Source organism: Felis catus, chromosome A3 (assembly GCF_018350175.1).
Source record: "Felis catus isolate Fca126 chromosome A3, F.catus_Fca126_mat1.0, whole genome shotgun sequence".
NCBI lineage: Eukaryota > Metazoa > Chordata > Mammalia > Carnivora > Felidae > Felis > Felis catus.
In genome coordinates, this window is record NC_058370.1 from 82,233,532 (window position 1) to 82,252,820 (window position 19,289).

Below are 19,289 nucleotides of genomic sequence, written 5' to 3' on the forward strand. Positions count from 1 at the left end.
CCCCTCCCCCGTTCATGCTCTGTCTCTCTCTCTGTCACAAAAATAAAATAAACGTTGAAAAAAAAAATTAAAAAAAAAACATTTAGCCCAGGGCAGGCACAGGAAGAGACCGGGAAGTATTCATTGACCACAACCGTTGGGTTACTCAACCCCATGCCCGTCCTCCCGCCGGGGAACAAGGCTGCCGATGGCACAAGGACGGGTGCCATCTGTTTTGCTCAGTCCTGGAGCCACGGCGCCTCACGGGATCTAGTCCATCCATTCCATCAGCAGCAGGCAGTTACTGAGTGTCACTTGCCTCTGCCAGGCACTGGCGATGCAGCCACAGCAACACAATGCCAGCCCCCGTGGGCTGTACAGTTCGGTGAGGGAGACACCGTCATCACATCAACACGGCAAGGTATGCCATTAGGAAGCAGAGCGTGCTGGAAGGATAAGAAGGCGGGTGGGACTAGGTCAGAGTGAGTGGGGAGAAGGGGAGACGCGGGGTCAGGGAAGTAGCGGGGGGCCACAAAGGCCATGATTGGATTCCATTCTGGGAAAGCCAGTGGAACACTTGGAGCCCGGGAGTGACATAATCCAACACTTGGCTACTTGATGTGTGGTCCGTGGGCCAGAGTCTCCGGGAAGCCTGTTGGCAATGCAGGTGCTCAGCCCCATCCCAGACCTGCCGAGTGAGGATCTGCATTTCCACAGGATCCCCAGGTGATTCACGTGTATGTTTTGGGGAGCACAGCAATGATTCATGTCTGAAGGATCATTCTGCTGTTCTGTTGAAGACAGACGATGCAGACAAGGCTGGGAGCGGGGAGACAAGCTGGGAGGCTGTGTGATAATCCTGGTGAAAGGTGACGGAGCCAGTAGGGCCCGTCTCTATCTGGAAGGCAGAGTTTACAAGGTCTGCTCATGGTGGGGGTGTGGGGGGGGGGAAAGGGGGAAGGTCAGGAAGGACCCCAGGGATTTTGGCCTCATCGGTTAGGTGAGTGGTGGTGCCATCTGCCATCCTGGGGATGGGGGGGGGGGCGGGGGGTGAGCCAACAAAGGCTAATTGAATGAAAGAACAAATGAGACGCCACGAGGGCTCCCTGACCTGGTCTGCCCCCGTCGGTCTTCCTGCTGCTACCGGCCATCACATAAGCTCCCCGGTTGTTTCTAGCTGAAAAGGGGTGTGTCCCCGGTTGTTATGACCCACAGGGATCAGTCTCATTGGGTGGGAGCTCTTCTCCCACCGACCACCCCCCCCCCCCCGCCCCAAGACCCCAGTGACCAGCTGTGCCGCCTTGGACAACTTGCCTAACTTTTCTGGGCCCCGGTTTCCCTGTATGGATCCGTGAGAGGGTGGCCAGAGAGAGGCCCACGCCAGTGTCCAGCAGAATGAAGTTGCTTTAAAGAAGGTGGTCTCGCCTTCCTTATCTCCCTAAGGGCACAGGCCCTCAGCCCGACCCAGCAGGCCTCCCTTGGGGTCCCGCGCAGCCTCGGCCCACACTGTGCAGTCTGTTTGCAGACCACTTGGAACAGAATGACCCAGGAGTCTTCCAATGTCCATTCCCCGCCGGCACCGCTGGCTCCTGTCTCCCTCAGGCAGACGCCTCGCCTCTGTGCAGAGTCCACCTCGCCTGGCACTGACTCCCCACCAGCTCAGCCAGCCTTCCCCCTGCTTAGAATCTCCCTCCCTGCCTGCAGGCCGGCTGTGCCCAGCCCAGTCAGAGCTGTGTCAGGCCAACCTGGAAAACGGAGCTAAAAAACCTCTTAACCCCGACTGACCCCGCAGCCAGGTGGCTGGGCGGCCCCAGATGGGAAGGCGGGGACTGAGGGGGCAGCACCTTGGCCCCCGACGAACAGGTGAGCCCCCCTGCCCCGGGAACCACCCCAGCCCCACCAGGACTGTGCAGGGGCTGAAGCTCAGCTTGCCGGATCCAAGGGCAGGGAGACCTGTGCCATCCGCAGACTCTGGCAGCAAAGCTTGCTTTGAAGTATGAAGGCCGGAGACGGAAGGATGGAGGCAGAGAGACTGAGTCCGAAAGGGCAAAGAAGGGAGACCGAGAGACTGAGAGTCCGAGATTGAAGGAGGGAGTGAGACAGAGAGAGAGACGGAGAGACAGAGAGACAAAGAGACTGAGGGCTAGCCCTTAGGCAGGTGGAAGAAATTCAGCACTGGCAAGGCTTAGGGGCAGCAGTTTGGTTTGGGGGGAGGGGGGGGACTCAGAATTTGTCTCCAAGCTGGGACAACCCAGGACAACCCAGTCAGAGACTAACTTTCCTTGAGGTTCAATGTTTGGGATGGCACTGTGGGTCACGAACGGGCCTGGGCCTGACAACTGGAAGTGGTGAAGGCCACTGGCTGTCCCCCCCCACCGCCCCCGCCTCAGCTGCTGCCGCCCCCCTCAACTCCAGGGAGGAGAGAAGAGGGAGGCTCTCAGGGAGAGAAAGGCGGACACCGTCAATGACTTCAGTTACCCCTGAATCTGTTACAAAGCTCCAAGACAAGGTGGGACTTCTGGCTCCAAGCCTTGCTGTTAACCACTATTCCTTTTATAACTAAGTTTCTGGCCAATTTCTTTAAGCTCTGAAATACCAGAAGGTAATGAAGGTTGGAGCCCAGAGCTTGGGACTGCCTCTCCCCCACCTCACCCACCAGCCCCCATGGGCCCCTCTGTGTACCTCAGTTTTCCCAGGTCTGCTCAGCTTCCCCCATCACCACCCCCTTCAGAACAGTCATGAGAATCGAATAAAATGAATGTACCACGGCTCTGAGCTGTACACAAACGTCGAGGATGATTGTCCCCGTCGCTGGAACCTCTCCAGGCCCGAGGACACGTTCCCTAAGACACGCATGTGGATTGGATCGACTTCGAACAACACCATTTCAAAAGCACTTAGCCACCTGGCACTGTTTTCAGGCACCCGCCGGGGAGATAAGTGACCAAAATTCCTTTTCTAGAGGCTTCCTGACTGTGCACTAACCCCCAAAACCAGTGACACACCCTTCCACGGAGGATCACGTCTGGAGAAGACGAGTGAGGAGAACGGGGCGGTGGAGGGGGTGGGGGTGGTTACGTGTGTTTGCCCACCGGCTCCTGGGGCGTGCGGTCGGGAGACATTTCCCCCGCTCGCCCCACCCCTCCCCCTCTCCTCTCCAGCCTCCCCGGCCTGTGCTCCTGCAGCCATTGCCTGTCACTGCTGAACAATAGGCCCTGCGAGCAGCTGGCGGCTCAGCCGCCCTGCCTGGTGGGGTGGGGGGAGGGAGGGGGGCCGCCGGCAGGCTGTGGGGCTGGGGTTCCCAGCTCCAGGGACAATGCCAGCGTGTGCGCCTTCTCAGTCATGCACACACTGCGCCATCCCAGAAGCCCCCAAGGCTGGCACTGGTGCCCTCAGAGCAGCGGGCTCCTCCTACCAAGTGTTTCTGCAAAATCCCCGAGGCCTGGCCCCAGCGTCCAGAGATGCTGGCGGAGTCCCCAGGATTCTAACTTGCAGCCAGGGAGAGCCACGGGCCCCAGCATGTGGCGTGTGCGCAGTCCTGCCCCCTTCTTTTGCCACTGAGCCAACCGAGTCCCCGAGACAGGGAGTGGCTGGTCCAAGGTCCACAGAGCGCCAGGATGAGGAAACGTAGGTGGCATTCGGCCCTGTAGAGCGGTCCTAACTGCTGGTTCACTGCTGGCCTCACTGGGACATCTTCCTCTTGTCCCTCAGGGCAATGCCTCAGTGTGCCAGAGGGATCCACACCCCTATGAAGAAGAGGAGAGGTGAAGGGGCTTGTTGGAGGTCAGGCAAGTGGAAGAGGTAAAGCTCAGATTGGGATGATGTCTCCTGATTCCCTCACCTTGCCCGGCCTCGGGGCATTACCCCGCCCCCCCCCCCCATCCCCCATGACAGCAGGAGCAATGAATGATGGGCCATAGAAGAGGGTGCTAAAGGGATTATAAGAGTCAGAGAGGCCCGCCCAACCCACAATCCCAGCTCTGCGACCTTCGGGAAATTTCTTAACCTCTCTGAGCCTGGACTCCCTCTTCTGGAAAGCAGAGGTGGTAACATAAACCTCAAAGGGCTGGAGCAAAGAGTCCATGAGATCACACGCCAGCACTCATGGATGTCTGGCACATGCGAACGCTCCGTAAGTGGTAACCCTGGAGACCGTTACTCGAGATTCAGTCAAAGATTCCTTTCCAAGAGGAGCAAAAAGGAAATGAAAAGCAAAGATGAAAGAGGCAACAGGCACGCTGGGACCCCAGATTGCCACACACGCTCAGAGCACAGTCCTCAGTAATCAAACGGCTGACCACCATGACAAGTATGGTGTTGGGAAATGGTCGTGTCCCCACACAACGTGCCTTCTGCATCAAGATGCCCCAGCTCTGCCTTGCGGCTCAACCTGAAACAACACACTGAGTGGAGACGTGGATTTTAGCCTTGCCCACTGTTGTGCTAAGCCACACAGCTAATGTTTGTGGACTTCTTTTTTGAATGTCCTGGAACTAAGTACTTTACCTGTATGGACTCATTTAATCACCACCATCGCGTGAAATCAGCTCGGTCATTACCCTCATCTTCTAGATGAGAAAGCCGAGGCACAGGGAGATTTGGGAGCTTGCCCAAGGTTACAGGCTACGAATGGCGGCGCCAGGATTCAAACTCAGGCAGTCTGGTTGCTGAGCCAAACTCTGAACCCCAAAGCCGTAAGCCATGTCTTGCATTAGACGATAATCACCTTCTCTCTCTGCGTCTCAGCTTTCATATCTGTAAAATGGGGCCTTTTCGCCACAAGAGCCATGTCTAAGCCTCCTCCCAGGTCTTAAACTCTGTGAAGATGTCCACTCTTGTGTGACTTTGCTGACTGTTCTGCCTTCTCGGGCCCTTGCAGCCCCACCCCCAGCACCCGGTACCCTTGAGACTCCTGCCCCTGAAACCTGTACTGTATCCAGTCTACACAAGCCTTTGAGCACAGGGACAGTGCCCTGCCCCACTACGGGGCCCCAGCTATGATCAGACACCATCCTAAGCATTACATGGTTTGTACAGACCAGGGTTCGGCAAACTTTTTCTGTTAAGGGCCAAATATTTAAATTTTGAGAGCCATATGGTATGGTATGGTCTTGTGCCGTTGTACACAAATACACAAATAAATAAATGCGGTTGACTTCCAACAAAAGTTTACCTGAACAGGCCGTGGGCAGGATTTGGCCCAAGGGCCGTGGTCGGCTGACCTCTGGCAGAGATGAACATCACAAGGTCACAGAACAGCAGAAAGTAGTGGAGGGAACAGATGGTGCAGAGCTAACCTAAGACAGGGCAGGACTTGCTAAGAGCATTTACAGAGGTCTGCAGAGCCCCCGGCAAAGGAAGAGGTTGGCTCTGAGTCAGGAGATGCAGAGAAAGCTTCCTGGACAGGCTCCTGAGCTTGGCCTTGGAATGACGGGTAGAATTTCTACCAGCAGAATAGGGACACAAGCAAAGGCACACGTTGTGCTGGGAATGGGGGCATCCAGAGGGTTGGGATGGGAGCCGCCCTGGGACCCAGACAAAGAAGACGGAGTTCTGTGCTTCTCCCATGTGGTAGAGAAGAGAACAATAGGGCTTTTCTCTTCTTTTAATCCAACAGAAATCTTGAGTGCCTACTATGTGCTAGGCACGACTGTGGGCATGAGGATAGACCGTGCTCGTAATTCGCGTTTTCATTGCACCGTTAACATTTTCGAAGATTTAGGAGCTACGACTTTATCTTGCCCTCACGAGCTGGGAGAGAGTGAGTGATTTGCCCAAGTTCTATCTCTAATTAATAGCAGATGCTCGTATTCCAGAGACAAACCACTCTACCGAGCAACAGATTCTTATTTCTAGCTGCCTAATGAGTATCTCCACCGGAATGTCTGGAAAGAGCTCACCCTGCCTGTTCCTCTCTCCTACAGGAGTTTGCTAGGGCTGCCCTAGCAAAGTACCACAGACAGAGAGGCTTCAACCACAGAAATGTATTGTTGCGCGGGCTGGAAGTCAGAGATCCAGGTGTGGGCTGGGCTGGTTCCTCCTGAGGGCTGTGGGGGAGGATCTGCTCCGTGCCTGTCCCCTAGCTTCTCGTGCTTTGCTGGCAGGCTTTGGTGTTCCTTGTAGGCCGATCTCTGCCTTCATCTTCACATGGTGTCCTCCCTGTGTGCTTGTCTGTGTCAAGATCTCCCCCTTTTTCTAATAAGGCCACTAGTCAAATTGGGTTAGGGCCCACCCTAATAGCCTCATTTTAATTTGATTATTTCTGTTGAAGACCCTATTTCCGAATTAAGGTCACACTCTGAGGTACTGGGGGGGTTAGGACTTCAACACATTTTTTGGAGCACACAATTCGACCCATATCACCTCCCCAACACCAACCCCCCCCCCCCAAATATTCCACTGCTGGTTGAATGGAACCCTCATTATACAGGCCCCTCGTATCTAGCTCCATTTGCTCACCAGCTGGTATGGTGACCCAGAATTGCCTGGGCCAGGCAAGGCTGGACCCCATGACTCCCATCACAGATGGCCCAAGGAACTGGCACAGGATCTCCTCCATGAGCCTCTGGAAGATGAGGGAAGGCCAGATTGTGTAAACTGGGGATGGGAGGAAGGGGCACCGCTGGAGGACGTGGAACACATTCACGAACCACCTTGTAACGTCAACTGTAGCAGCAAGGGTGTTAGAGAAACCACTGTGGTGGTTACAGTAGATAGGAAGCTAGATAGGAAACGGCTGCAGGCAGGGAGGGGAGAGGGCCAGGGTTTGGGGAAACTGTGGTAGGGATGGAGAGGAGGAGGCAGGAGAGCTCGGACATCGGGGAACAGAGTGGCTGGCACTGGAGACAGGCCCGAAGGGAAAGGATCAGCACCCCCGTGGGGAAACACGGTGAGTGTGAGATGGCAAAGGTTGGCAGATACTTAACTCCAGAGCTCGGCAGAGAGGCAGGAGCTGGAAACGAGTTTTCAGAGTCGTGAGCGGATTAGGTCCCCCTGGGAGAGAGACAGCTGGGGGAGAGAAGGGAGAATAGGGAGGTCGAGAAGAGCCCAAGAGGCTGGGGCGGGGGGGGGGGGAGAACCAGGAGGGAAATGTGCTCCTGGGGCCGAGACGGTGTGAGAAAGTCAACGGCCCCAACTCTGGCACAGGCCGAGGGGGGGCTGTTCCTCAACACAAGCAAATTGTGACGAACCGACGAGCTGGCTGCGCTCCAGTCAGAAGGAAACTGCGAACACGCCTCTCTCATCTTTTAACTGTTTATTGTATAATATAAAACTACAAAAGTAAGACTGCTCATTTCCATGTACATTTAATCTGTCCAATTGTTTAGATTACAGCCCAAACCTACACGTGAATACAGCTATCTGGGTTCCGATGTAACGTCTGTAATATTGCATAGAAAAGGCACAGCTCTCAGGTCTGTGGGGGAAAGGTTACACCTCCTTTTTGACAAAAGCCTTCCTCAAAAACCATGCACCAAACATGTCACTATGTACATCTTTTCCAAAAGCTTGTTTGCTTGTACGGACTGCACTTCTCTTCCAAACTTGGTATCCCCAAAAGACATCCAACATTTTTATTGGCTTTGTCTGCAACAGCATTTGATCCTGGCTAATTTTCAAGAACCATTTAGACTCACCCTTAAGAAGCACTGAGAACAATTGTACACAAGCAGGACGCACACACCTCGCTGCCTTCGGCAGTCGCAGGAAGTTAACCATTTGCAGCCAGAACAAGTTAAATATGCTCTTTTCAATATTCTCAGAAAATGGAGAAAGGTCCAATTTGTAACAGCAAGGTTTTGAAACTAAGACAATTCATATAGCGGGTAACAATCGCTGCACAAAGTAGAGTCTTTTTTTTTTTTTTTTTTTTTTTTACATCTGTCATTTAAGAAGGCTGCCCTGCAGTATTCATAATTCATTGTTTACCACAAAGGTGGTTGATAAATTTAAGCTTTAAAAACGATCTGTAAGATGATACTTTGGCTCTTTGGAGCTTATGTATTCAAGAAATTTTCCTTGATTGACCTCAGGGCAGTTGGGATATTCCACGGGGATATGGCAATAAAAGCTCAATTGATAAAGACACTCGAGGTGCAGTGGAGGCTCTGGCCAGTTCCCACCCTTTGGTGTGAACGAGGGTGTCGGTGTGATTGCCCCTTCTGTCAGGAAGAGAAAGTGTTGCTAAAAAAAGTTTTAAAAATATCAACCCTTTGATGCTTGATTTTCTTAAAAATTTGGAGGTATTGAAACATTCCTCATCCATACCTTTTGCATATTTCAAATAGACCTAGATGAGAGAAGAGGAGAAAACTGAATGTGGGCTGAGCATACACGATGAGAAGACCCAGGGGTCTGGCTCGGACCCCCTCTGAATACAGATTGACATTCCTACAAGAGAATACATTCCTACCATACATTCTGCACATGTTACGATCCAGATGTTGTTAGAGCTCCACAGTAAAATAAATATATTTACATGGAAAAAAAAAAAGGAATAAATAACTTATGAAAACAAATCACTTCAAATTCAAAGCTCTTATTATTCTGCTCTCATCTTGTCACTTCATTGCACATCACTGTCAATAATTTTCCTCTCCCAGCCCCACCCGGCACGTCTTTCCCGTAAAAGCACCTCCAACCGCCTGCCTGACTCTGAATGCCACGCGATGTCCTTTAGAAAGGGGGAAGGCGCTGCTGCCCCGTGGCATCTGGAAGCACATCCCACACTCAAGACAGGGACTTGGAGATCACACCCAGGCCCGCGTGCTTCCCCGCTGGGACACCGCCTTGTGAAAGTAAGACTAAGATAACTTGAACACTCGACGGTTTTGTTCTTTTAGAAACGGGCCACCGATTTCCCACGTCTTCCTCAGCAGACCTCCAACGTCAAGCCTTTGTGGCAAGGGTGTCCAGAGTTAAAAAGCATTTGCCCGCTGTTGTTGGGGGTTTTCTGTTTTGGTTTTGAAGCCCAGCCTTACAAATATGAGAGAGTCAGAGAACCATGTTTGGGCAACACTTTGCTGTGCTTATTTGAACTGTTGCCCAACATATGGGATTTGTTTAAACACATGATTTGCTAATCCAACCAAAGTACAGTTGTTGTAAGTTACTGTAAATCAGTTTTTAACAATGGCAAATCAACCGCCTTCCCCTGTTATTGTTCAGAATAATCAACACTATTGTGTCTGTATACGTGTGTGTATGTGTGCGGCATGTGGCGAGCCCGCCGGGTCCTCCCGTTATCGAAAGCATGGCGTCTGGACTGACTTGTTCTCCACAGGAAAAGGAAGCTCTTAAAATGGACAGGCACAGTGACACCGGAAGCATCTACAACAACCCTCACCTTAACTCTATGGTCCCCGGTCCTATCAAAGGAGATGACGCGTCTGCAGCAGTAAGAGGTGTCCAGGCAGAGGTTGCCCGCAGGCGAACAAGTGCAATTTGATCTGTTTCTCACTGCTCTACTGAGTTGACAATTAGCCTTTAAAAACACATTCAAGTGGGGGAAAAGTAAATTCGAATACAGAAAAGTTTAATCATATCATACAGAAATCGTTTGCTTAGACGAGCAGTTCCTTCATCACAAATGTGTTTGCTTTGCCATGTGCATTATAAAAATAAAACTATCTATGGCTTGTTTAAAGTGCCATTTTATAAAGCTGTCTTTTTTTAATTGGCCAGAAGGACTCAATTTTTATCCATGGCAAGAAGTGAGCAGAACTGGTGACTGAATATTGACAAATGACCAACAACAAAGACAACAACAACAACACAAATCCCATAATTTAAAAATTCTTAAATAAATATAAAAGTTATTCCTAAAGAAGCCATCTGCATTTCAACAATATAGGTTGTAACCAGCTAAAGTACCATTGGAAGAAAGAAAAAAACTGAAACGAAAAGGCCATCAACAATTTCGGCAACAAGCATGATACACTGCAAGTGTTTTAAAATTAAATGTACACCACTAGGAATAAAGAGCGACTTCTCAAGTGTTCCGGGGGGGGGGGGGGGGGGGGGGGGGGGGGGGGGTGGCAGGGAGGCAAGGGGAAGGAGGAGAAACATGCATAGAAAGTCCTGTCTGTGTTATTTGGGTAAAACAGCCTTGTAAAAGTGTAGTTAAAGCAGTTGATTCAAGGAAGCAACCAGATTGGAAGCTGTGACATAATGGTACCAACTCCAGGTTCTAGAGCCACGGCTGTTACAAGACAGCATCCCCAGGCTGGGCAGAGGTGAGCGGAGCTCGCTGTGGTGATCGTGAAGATGACATTTTCAGCACTTAGCAACAGAGGGAACGAAAGCTCTAGGGAAGGGAAGCTGGAAAAGACAACTGAGCAACACGGTGGATGCCTTCTGGGGGTAGTTTCTTCCTTACGAGCCCTAAGCATCCGCAATAGGGTTTCGTTCCACAAAGAGGTTGGTTAATTTTCAGAAAATTTTGTTCTCATGTAAAATTTCAGGTCATCGTAAAAATTACGCCAAAAGGGAAAGAGTTGGGGTTTTGTTTAAAAAAATAAAAACAATTAAAAGCACAAACTTGGCATAAATACAGTGAGTATTCGGTAGGCTTCCCCTCAAGAGAGGGAGCTAAAGAGAACCATCACCTCAACCCCCCAGCTCCGTGGCCATCTCCCGCCAACTGCTTAATGCAAGTTTGATGAGCAGACGCGGCTCTGGCTTTGGAAGTCACAGTGCTGGCGGGTGTTCATGCCAGGGGGTTGGTGCCTGTGAAATTTGGGTGTGATATTGCCTGGCCCTTTCTGAAAGCAGTGTGTGTGTGTGTGTGTGTGTGTGTGTGTGTGTGTGTGTTTGCATTTGGGGACATCAACTGCGGATTAATTTGACCCAATTTTCTCTTTGCACCAAACACATATAAAACATTACAACTCTATAAAAGTACAAGTGCAACTTGTACATCTGAAGTTTGCAGGAACTATGTGAGCAAATCCTATCAAAATAGCTATCTCATATGTATAAACAGCATTTGTTTTTAGAAAAACAATATCATAAACTGCAGAATCTGTACAAAAATATAAAATAAATTTGGGCAGCAGTTTCTAAACAGCCATGTAAATGCAACACTTAGGAGGAGTAGTTAATGCCTCTAAAAAGGCTGAATTGCCAAGTCAACCTATACAGGGCGAAAATGCCAGAAAAGGTACTGAGATTATCTAAATAATATATATATATATTTTCTCTTTTTACCTCTTGCAATAAAACTTATAGAAAAAATAGACAAATATGCACATGCAATTTACAGCTTTTCCAACTTATTCCTTGTGCTTCACTTGAACTGTTTATTTCTGTCATTCAGCATAGCCACATTGTCTTCAAAAGCATTCTCTCCTATTCCAGGGCAGTAGGTCTCCGAGGACCACTCAAAAAAAAAAAAAAAAAGCATATTAAAAGTGGTCAGACGTGGATGAAGGCACTCCAACTCTGCTCAAAGCAAAAACTAGTGTGATCCTTTTGTAAAACGATCTTTTCCTCTGAAAAAGGCAAGCAAGGGTGCATGCACAGTGCGGAGAGCTGTGGGGTGCAGGGACACTCGCAGGGTCTGGGCGGCGCGGGCGCCGGGCCGGGGCTCTTAGGACCCGACCAGCACCTCCATGATGTGGTCCAGCTCCGTGAGGTCCATTTTGAAAGGCTGACTCGGGGCGACCGGCTGACTGCTGTAAGGGGCCAGAGTCTTGAGGAGGTCGTCGGCCGACACCGGGGCCATCTTCGAGGCCGGCCCCGAGGCGGACGTGCAGGGGTCGAAGTCGTACATGGACGTGTCGATGTCGGCAAACAGGATGTCGTCCAGGGTCAAGTCTGTCAGAAACCCCGTGGACGTCGTGATTTCGAAGTTCCCGGGCAGAGAGTCCATCAGCTTCGGGTCTTCGGGTTTCGGGCCGCCCGGCGCGCCGGAGCCCCCTCGGGAGCTGTCGGGCGCTGCGGCTGCGGCCCCGGGGGAGGTAGACGTGGGACAGAGCTCCTCGATCTCGTCCAGGGCGGAGGAGAAGCTGTCCTTCTCCGGCGGGGGCGCTGGGGCCGACAGTCTGGCGGCAGCCGCGGGCGGCGCGGCCGGGGAAGTGCAAAACGTGTCGTCGGCGTCGTCCTCGAGCAGCGAGGCGGGCGTGAGGCAGGCGTCCAGCGGCGTAGTGCTCCCGAGGTCGCAGGCGTGCGCGGGCGGGGGCGCGGGGGCGCTGAGGGCGGGCGGCGCCGCCTCCCGGTAGCTGTCGCTCAGCGAGTCGGGCGGGGGGGAGGCGGTGGCGGCGGCGGCGGCGGCGGCGGCGGCGGAGGCGAACACCGGCCTCAGGCTGCCTTCCTGTTTGAGCTCCTCCTGGATCCGCCGCAACATGTTGTTGATCAGAACGGTCTTTTGCAAGCTGGGCTCGGTGAGGGGCCTGTGGTTATAGAGTTTCATAAGGGAAATGTTGAAGATAGTCTGGCGCTGTAAGGTGTAAGACACCTTGGATGGCCCATCGGAGGGAGACAGGATTTTGCCTTCCAGCCCATCTTCATGCTCGTCAAACTTCCGTTTTTCTCCTTTACCCAACATATATCTGCGAAGGAGAAAGGAAGGAAATGGAATCAATGACACGAAAACTAACTTCGACCCTGAAAAAGACGCTGATTCGGAGGTCGGGCCTGGGACTCCGGTTCCTTGCCCAAGGTTACGTAGAAGAGTCGGATTAACTGGGGAGAAGATCTTTCGGAATACGAGAGTATTGGGAAATCTACCTTTGTATGCTGGTGGAGCAATTTTTATCACTAGGTAGTCTGGTGAATGTATTTCTTGAGAAATGTGTACGACACAGACAAGTTAAACGTTACCATGGAAACCATGATTTTGACTTTCTCCACTCGTGCGCTTGCGTTCGCTTGCCTAACATTACCATGCAGGTTCAATTTCCCTCCCCTAAACAGATTTATTTTTAAAGCCCAAGAAAACACTTACAATGCTAGGACCTAACAGATAAAGGTGTCACAGATTACATCTCGAACACATCTTGAACGATTGAAAGAACCAAGCTGGAAAAGGGGGGCGGGGGGGGGGGGGGGAGGGATGTACAATTTTGGTAGAACCTTGTGTGCTTTCAAAATGCCTTTTCCTTCCTCATTATGCATAGAGACTCTCTGCCTGTTTGGTGACATGTGGTGAAGCACTTGGCCTGTGTTAAACGACCACAGCGATGGAGCCTCCACTGTTTTTCAGCCTAGAATAAAGTGGAGGAATGCGGTTTTCCCAGTCCAAGTTCCTTGGCTCACTTTGATTGCATGCAGTTACGTCTGAATGCAACTGGGACGAGTTTAAAAGTACTTTGTTCTGATTATAAGCATTGCTGTTTGAGGACGTGAGACACTTCATAACAAAATACCTACTGTGATTCCAGAGATACATACGTATTTCAAAAAACCCCAACCACCTGACATCTCAGACCTTGAGCATCTGGGAATGGCTTGGCTCTGAACTGCTGCCCCGCCTCACCTGAGGCTCACAGCCTAGGCCGGCTCCTCCCCTGCCCCCGCCTTAGTGAAGACCCCCCTCAGCTAGCTGCATCTTCTGGAGAGGGGTCCTTCCCTTCGGAACTTCTGCCATCTAAATAGAACGATTCCAAGTCCCCTGGCCTTTGCCTCACAGACCTCACTTTCGAACCATTTAATCAAGAAAGTTGTTCTCATGCCATCCAGACCAAAAGACGTGGTTCCAACTAAGCCAGGCCGGGGCTTGCTCGCTCACCCTCTCTACAGCACCTACCCACAGGCGAGTGTTAATCCTCTCGTCTGTGCCACTCACTCTTTGATATCTTCACATACAAGTACTTTGTACTTCGCCAATGTTTTCTTCTAAAAGTGACCTGCCTTTTACTGGATTGCTTCAGTGGATTTTGATGGAGCCTCATTCAGTCCTTTAGATTTACTCGTTCTGCATCTATGCTGTCTTGGGCACTCTGCCCAAGAGTCCCATCTGGGAGTCCCACAGATGAATAAAGCCTGGTCTTCAAGGGGCTGAGTATCATCTCCTACACCTCATTATCATTTTGAATTGAGTCTCATCCTAAGGGAATAAGGCTAACCATAACAAAACTGCACAGATCTTCCTTGCAACACTTTAAGGAAGGCCACGCTGCCCCCCCCCCCCCAAGATGGACAAACAACATGCAGGGGGTCACAGAGCCTGGTACACAAGTTCCACTGGGAGTGACTGCCTTCACATGCCTCGGTCTCTGGGACTGAAAGATGGCCACGACCCGTCAATGTCAGAATCAGACTGAGAACTTGTTAATGTTCATAAAGAATATACAGTTACTTATATGAAACACCTTCCTTCATAAACATGAAGAAAATGGATGTCAATCACAGGGACCAAAGACCAGCCCACAATGTTCTCTGAGGGAAGGCAGATGTGACTTCTGTATCTAATACTCCCCATGACAAAAACCTTTCCTACCGTTCAGTACTAAAAAGTCTCATTTGTATATATACTTTGCATAGAACATTTCCTATCTAAAGTACCTGTGCTACTTAAATGTGAGTGTGCATCAGAGAGGTGATTTCACTTCACATTACAGGACACTTTCGCCTTTAGGCCTTAGAAGTGTTACTGGATGGCTGTGTTTTGCGACAGTTACACTATTATATCTCCTTAAAATTTAAGCATTTAAATATTCATTTCTAGAAAAATTCCATTTTTGCCAAAGAGCTCACTGAATGCATTTAATTCTCATATAAGGCTGTTAGATGGTCTGTGTTGTAGGTTATAATGTAATCTCACCCAATACATGTGACTCTGTGTGAGAATACACACATTCATACAAATACACTCTAAATGTGTGTTTCCCAAAGTGTGGTCTGTAGAAGGTGCCAGTCTGTGAACTGTTACTGGCCCACGATGAGTTACACAGAGATACTGTATTATTTAGAAACGTTTACAGCAAATTTACAGAGTAATTGTATGTCTGTAAATCTAATTTCTAAAATGAGGCTTCTCCTTTGTTTTTGTGTGTATATATATATACATATATATTTTGTTTTTGTGTGTATATATATACACATATATACATATATACATATATACATATATACATATATATACATATATACATACATACATATATACATATATACACATATATACATATATACATATATATATACATATATTGTTTTTTTTTTTTTTTGAGAGAGAGAGAGAAGGAGAGCGAGCTTGAGTGGGGGAGAGCGGCAGAAGGGCAGAAAGAGAGAGGGAAAGAGACAATCTTAAGCAGACTTTACATGCAGCACAGAGCCCGTTGTGAGGTTTGCTCTCACAATCATGAGATGATGACCTGAGCTGAAATCAAGAGTCAGACACTTAACTGAGTGAGCCGCCCAGGCTCAGTACTTTTATTCCATTTCTCTAGTAAGTATTTTTATGTTCTCCTAGAGTAAAGGGAAGAACAAGCAAGATGGTCCTTCATCACAAAAAGTTTGAGAAGCACTGTCCCAAAAATGTAAACCAAATAAATAACTAGAAAAAAAATTAGTAACCTCACTGCCACTTGGAATTCTCTGGGGGAGAGGTAACAGGTAAGACGTCCTTTTCTTTTAGTCATCACTATAGGACTGTCTTTTTAAAGAGTTGTTGCCAGGTTAACAATAGGACTTTTTCAAGAACTTTCTCAATAAGGATTATTTCTCTAGAAATAAACACTGGATCTGTGAAACTCGAATGTTTACCAAGCATGCAGCACCACAGGCATTTAGAGGAATTCCCACAGCTGAAGGAGATCGGTGGAGATGTTTTCAAAGAGATTTCAATGTGAGAAGCACTTAATTTCCAATTAGAATGAGCCAGCTGGTCATAGCTGTGTGATAATCCTAATGCTTCAGGGGCAGCCTGATAAGACGTTGTAATGCTGGAAGGGGAAGGAGGAGGACCCTTGTAAGCAAAATTTGTGGGCAGGATAGACAAATGGAAGCTTGGATGCTTTTCAGATGTGTAAATAACCCATGATACAGTATGTCTCAAAGCAGGTTTGCCTTCATTTCTCTATAGCATTTTATGAGGCAAAACTGGCTGCACACACCCAAGTGAGATTGCAAAACACACACAATCCCCATCTGTAATCCTGATTCTATCTAAATCTTGCTAGAAAGGATAAAATGCAACATAATAGAATGGAGTCCGCATCTTCACTTAGAAAACTTTAACTCTTAAAACCATGTTTTTAATTTTTTTATTTCTAAGAGCTAAAGTTTCTGCAGAGTTTGCTTAACACATTGTTTGAGTCAAGTCCTCCCACTGACCACGTTCAGAAGAGGCCTCCAACTCCTACAGGAGGGAGGTTTTGAGAACTCTCACTCTCAGTGCGGTGTTAACGACCACCTCCGGGAGCAGGGCACAGTTCAAAGAAGGAAAGACAAGCCACTCAAGAACCTGAGGGCAAAAAGCCAAATGGTGTCTCTGGGCCTGGGGCTCAGGCTGGCCAAAGCCAGGGTCAGCAGCTCCTGAGAAGCCTCGCTCCCCAGGCTCGCTAAGAAAACAACAATAGCTCTTTAAGCACGCTATTGGCGAAGCACGTGACCTTTTAAAAGGCCTCACTGGGCTGCAGCTTGAAGACCAAGCAGTAGCTGGGGCTCATTAAGGGCTTCAAGGTAACACTTGAGAAGGGGGTGTTCTGCTGTTCCTGCCTGAAAGGCCCCGGCTGTGGAACAGGGACACCTACACCGGGACAGAAAGGAGGGGCTTGTGACAAGTGTGGCTTCTAGGCCATCCAGAGACCTGACACCCCTCTTTGTCTCCTCCCTTGGCTTGTGAAGACTTAAGCCCAACACACATGTCTTTTACCCAGTTTTGCAGCCAAAGATCCAAAAAGGGACCCTGAACCTCAGGGCTGGTTAGAGATCCCCGGATGCAGGAGGGAGGTGGTTGTTTCCTCCCTTTTCTGCCCCTCCAAGGAGCCTAAAGCCAACCATACCCACTCTTCTCTTGCATATTCGGTGGTTTCCGATACAAGGTTCCCGATAAAACACCCCCTTCCCAATAAACTTGCTAGAAACAAACTCCTAGCATCCTCATTTTTCTTAACATAAACTTTAACAAGTGTTAACTACAGCAAATTAAGTTTTAAAGATAAAGAACAAAACTCATGGGTAGCAATATAAATGAAAACCTCTCTTCCGGAGTTTTCCAAGAAATTTAATACTGAATACAACTCTATGGACCCAACTTGGCTCTCAGTGGCACGGCTTTCATCAGAAGGGACCCTGCCCTCAAAAGCTACAATCTGCTTGGGCAGATGATCAAAAGTAACACGGGGTCACTAAGACATTCCATAGGACCAGAAACACAGGGGCTGATATTACCTGACTACCTGGGGGTGTGCAATTTCAGATTCTGAGTGACTCCCATAGCAACGCATCAGAGAGGTTATTACAGGCTGGAGTGATTAGGGAAGACTTCTGGAGACAGGGTTTGAGATGTGTATTAAGATGGGATGGTCTCTTAATGCCTATTTCCTACTCCAGACGATAAGCCCCATGAGGGCATAGACGGTGTTTCATTCACCTCTGTATCCGGAGGACAGGGCAGTCCTCGCCACACACAAGATGCCCCACAAACAGTTGCTGACTGAATGAATAGTAAATGCAATGAATGACAAAAGACTGCGGAACAGCCAGGGAACTGTAAGACGGTGATGTGTGTGTCTTTGTCCCTGAGAGGGAGGATCTGAGAAAGAGGAGAATTGAACAGACCTCAGAGGTGAGAGCTGTACAGGGCGGGATGTGGGTCAGGAAACTTGGTGGGACTGAGACACATGGGGTGGGCAGAGAAGGCTTAGCTCAGAAAGCCATCTAGTGAATGCCCGTCATACTCCTCCAACTTGGGCGAGTATCCCACTCACCTGGAGGGCTTGTTAACACAGAAGACTGATCCCCCTACCCCCAGGATTCTCATTCAGCAGGTCTAGTGTGGAGCCGGGGAATCTGCATTTCCGGGTTTCCAGGTTATGCTGGTCTGGGGACCCTAACTTCCTCTTTTCCGCATCCAGCCATTTCATGTGTAAGCCTGTGGATATTTTTATCCAATTTTACTCCCAATAGGGAGTCTAAAGGTCTTCCCTATTCGTGTCTAGGCAAGTAAGGAAAAAAGGAAATGAACAGCGTTTTTGCGATGGCAACTGACAACTGACATTAAAAAACAAAAAAAACAGACTATATGCAGAATTAAGGTGCCTTCGATTCAATTTTAATGGTAAAGCCCAGCTTCTCAGACTGATATATCACATCCCACTGGCTAGCAGGACCCAAAGTCTTCTTGCCTGATCTTAGAGTGCATGGCAGTGAGGCCTTAAGCCCAGCATCCAAAGAAGGAACTGAAATAGTACCTATGTGTTAAAAGCCTAACATTTCATAGCTTTTATATTTTTAAGGCATTAAGGAAACAAAATGTAAACTTAAAAAACAATCAGAAAGTTCTCTTTACTCAATGTTTTTCAACTTTTTAAAAGCGATGTCTTTAAAATGAACAAATGAACACTCCCCTTTAATGCTATTTGAACTGTCAAAAATAAATGTTCTATTTAAATTAAGAACATTAAGAAGAATTAAGAATAAATTAAGAATATTAAGTCTACTTTTGCAAACTACCACTTCTGTCGTCCTCCCCGCCCCCCCCCCCCTTACTCTAACCTGCAGGGTCTCCAGAGCCCTCTGTGGCCTCCCACAGACAGGCCCACGGAGGGCAGTGATGCCCCTGTGGGTAGCATAGCTGCTGGGGCCCCTGGGGGCCTGAATGGGAAGCCTCCTCAGCCCACCATGGGGGCTGCCTTTCTGACTATGTACCGGTGAAAAAAGGATGAAAATCATTACTTAAAAATACCTCCACGCCCAACTAGGTCATACACTGTGTCCATTTTTAAGAGCCTGTTCTGATTTCCTCTTGTACTAGTAAATAAAAACTAGAAGTCCAGTGTTATCCCATTCAGGAGCGTAGCAGGCCTCACCATTAAGTGACACATTGTTTTAAAAGGCAAGTAACAAGGCAGAACTAAGCTGTGGTATCTGCGGTCAGGAAAGGGTAGTTCCTTAGTGGGTCATGGCTTCTGGGGAGTCTGGTCACTGGCCTGCACACTTAGGATCTATGCATGTTTCTGTATGCATGCTAGACTCTACTAAAAACATATTTAAATTTATTTTTTATTTTTTTAATGTTTATTTTTGAGACAGAGAGAGAGAGAGAGCGCGCGCGAGCGAGCAGGGGAGGGGCAGAGAGAGAGGGAGACACAGAATCCAAAGCAGCCTCCAGGCTCTGAGCTGTCAGCACGGAGCCTGATGCA

At 49.1% G+C, this 19,289-nt stretch overlaps 1 protein-coding gene across 9 annotated transcripts in view; it reads right to left on the reverse strand.

Moving 5' to 3' along the window:
* Window positions 1–7,219: 7,219 nt before the first annotated feature.
* SERTAD2 (SERTA domain containing 2) overlaps window positions 7,220–19,289 on the reverse strand; it is a 117,291-nt gene continuing 105,221 nt past the window's right edge. For all 9 annotated transcript variants that reach the window (XM_023251718.2, XM_023251719.2, XM_023251716.2 and 6 more), the window contains one exon: window positions 7,220–12,530. In XM_023251718.2, coding sequence (XP_023107486.2) covers window positions 11,570–12,526 — 957 coding nt within the window. In that variant the 5' untranslated portion in view covers window positions 12,527–12,530 and the 3' untranslated portion in view covers window positions 7,220–11,569. The remainder of the gene's footprint in view (window positions 12,531–19,289) is intronic.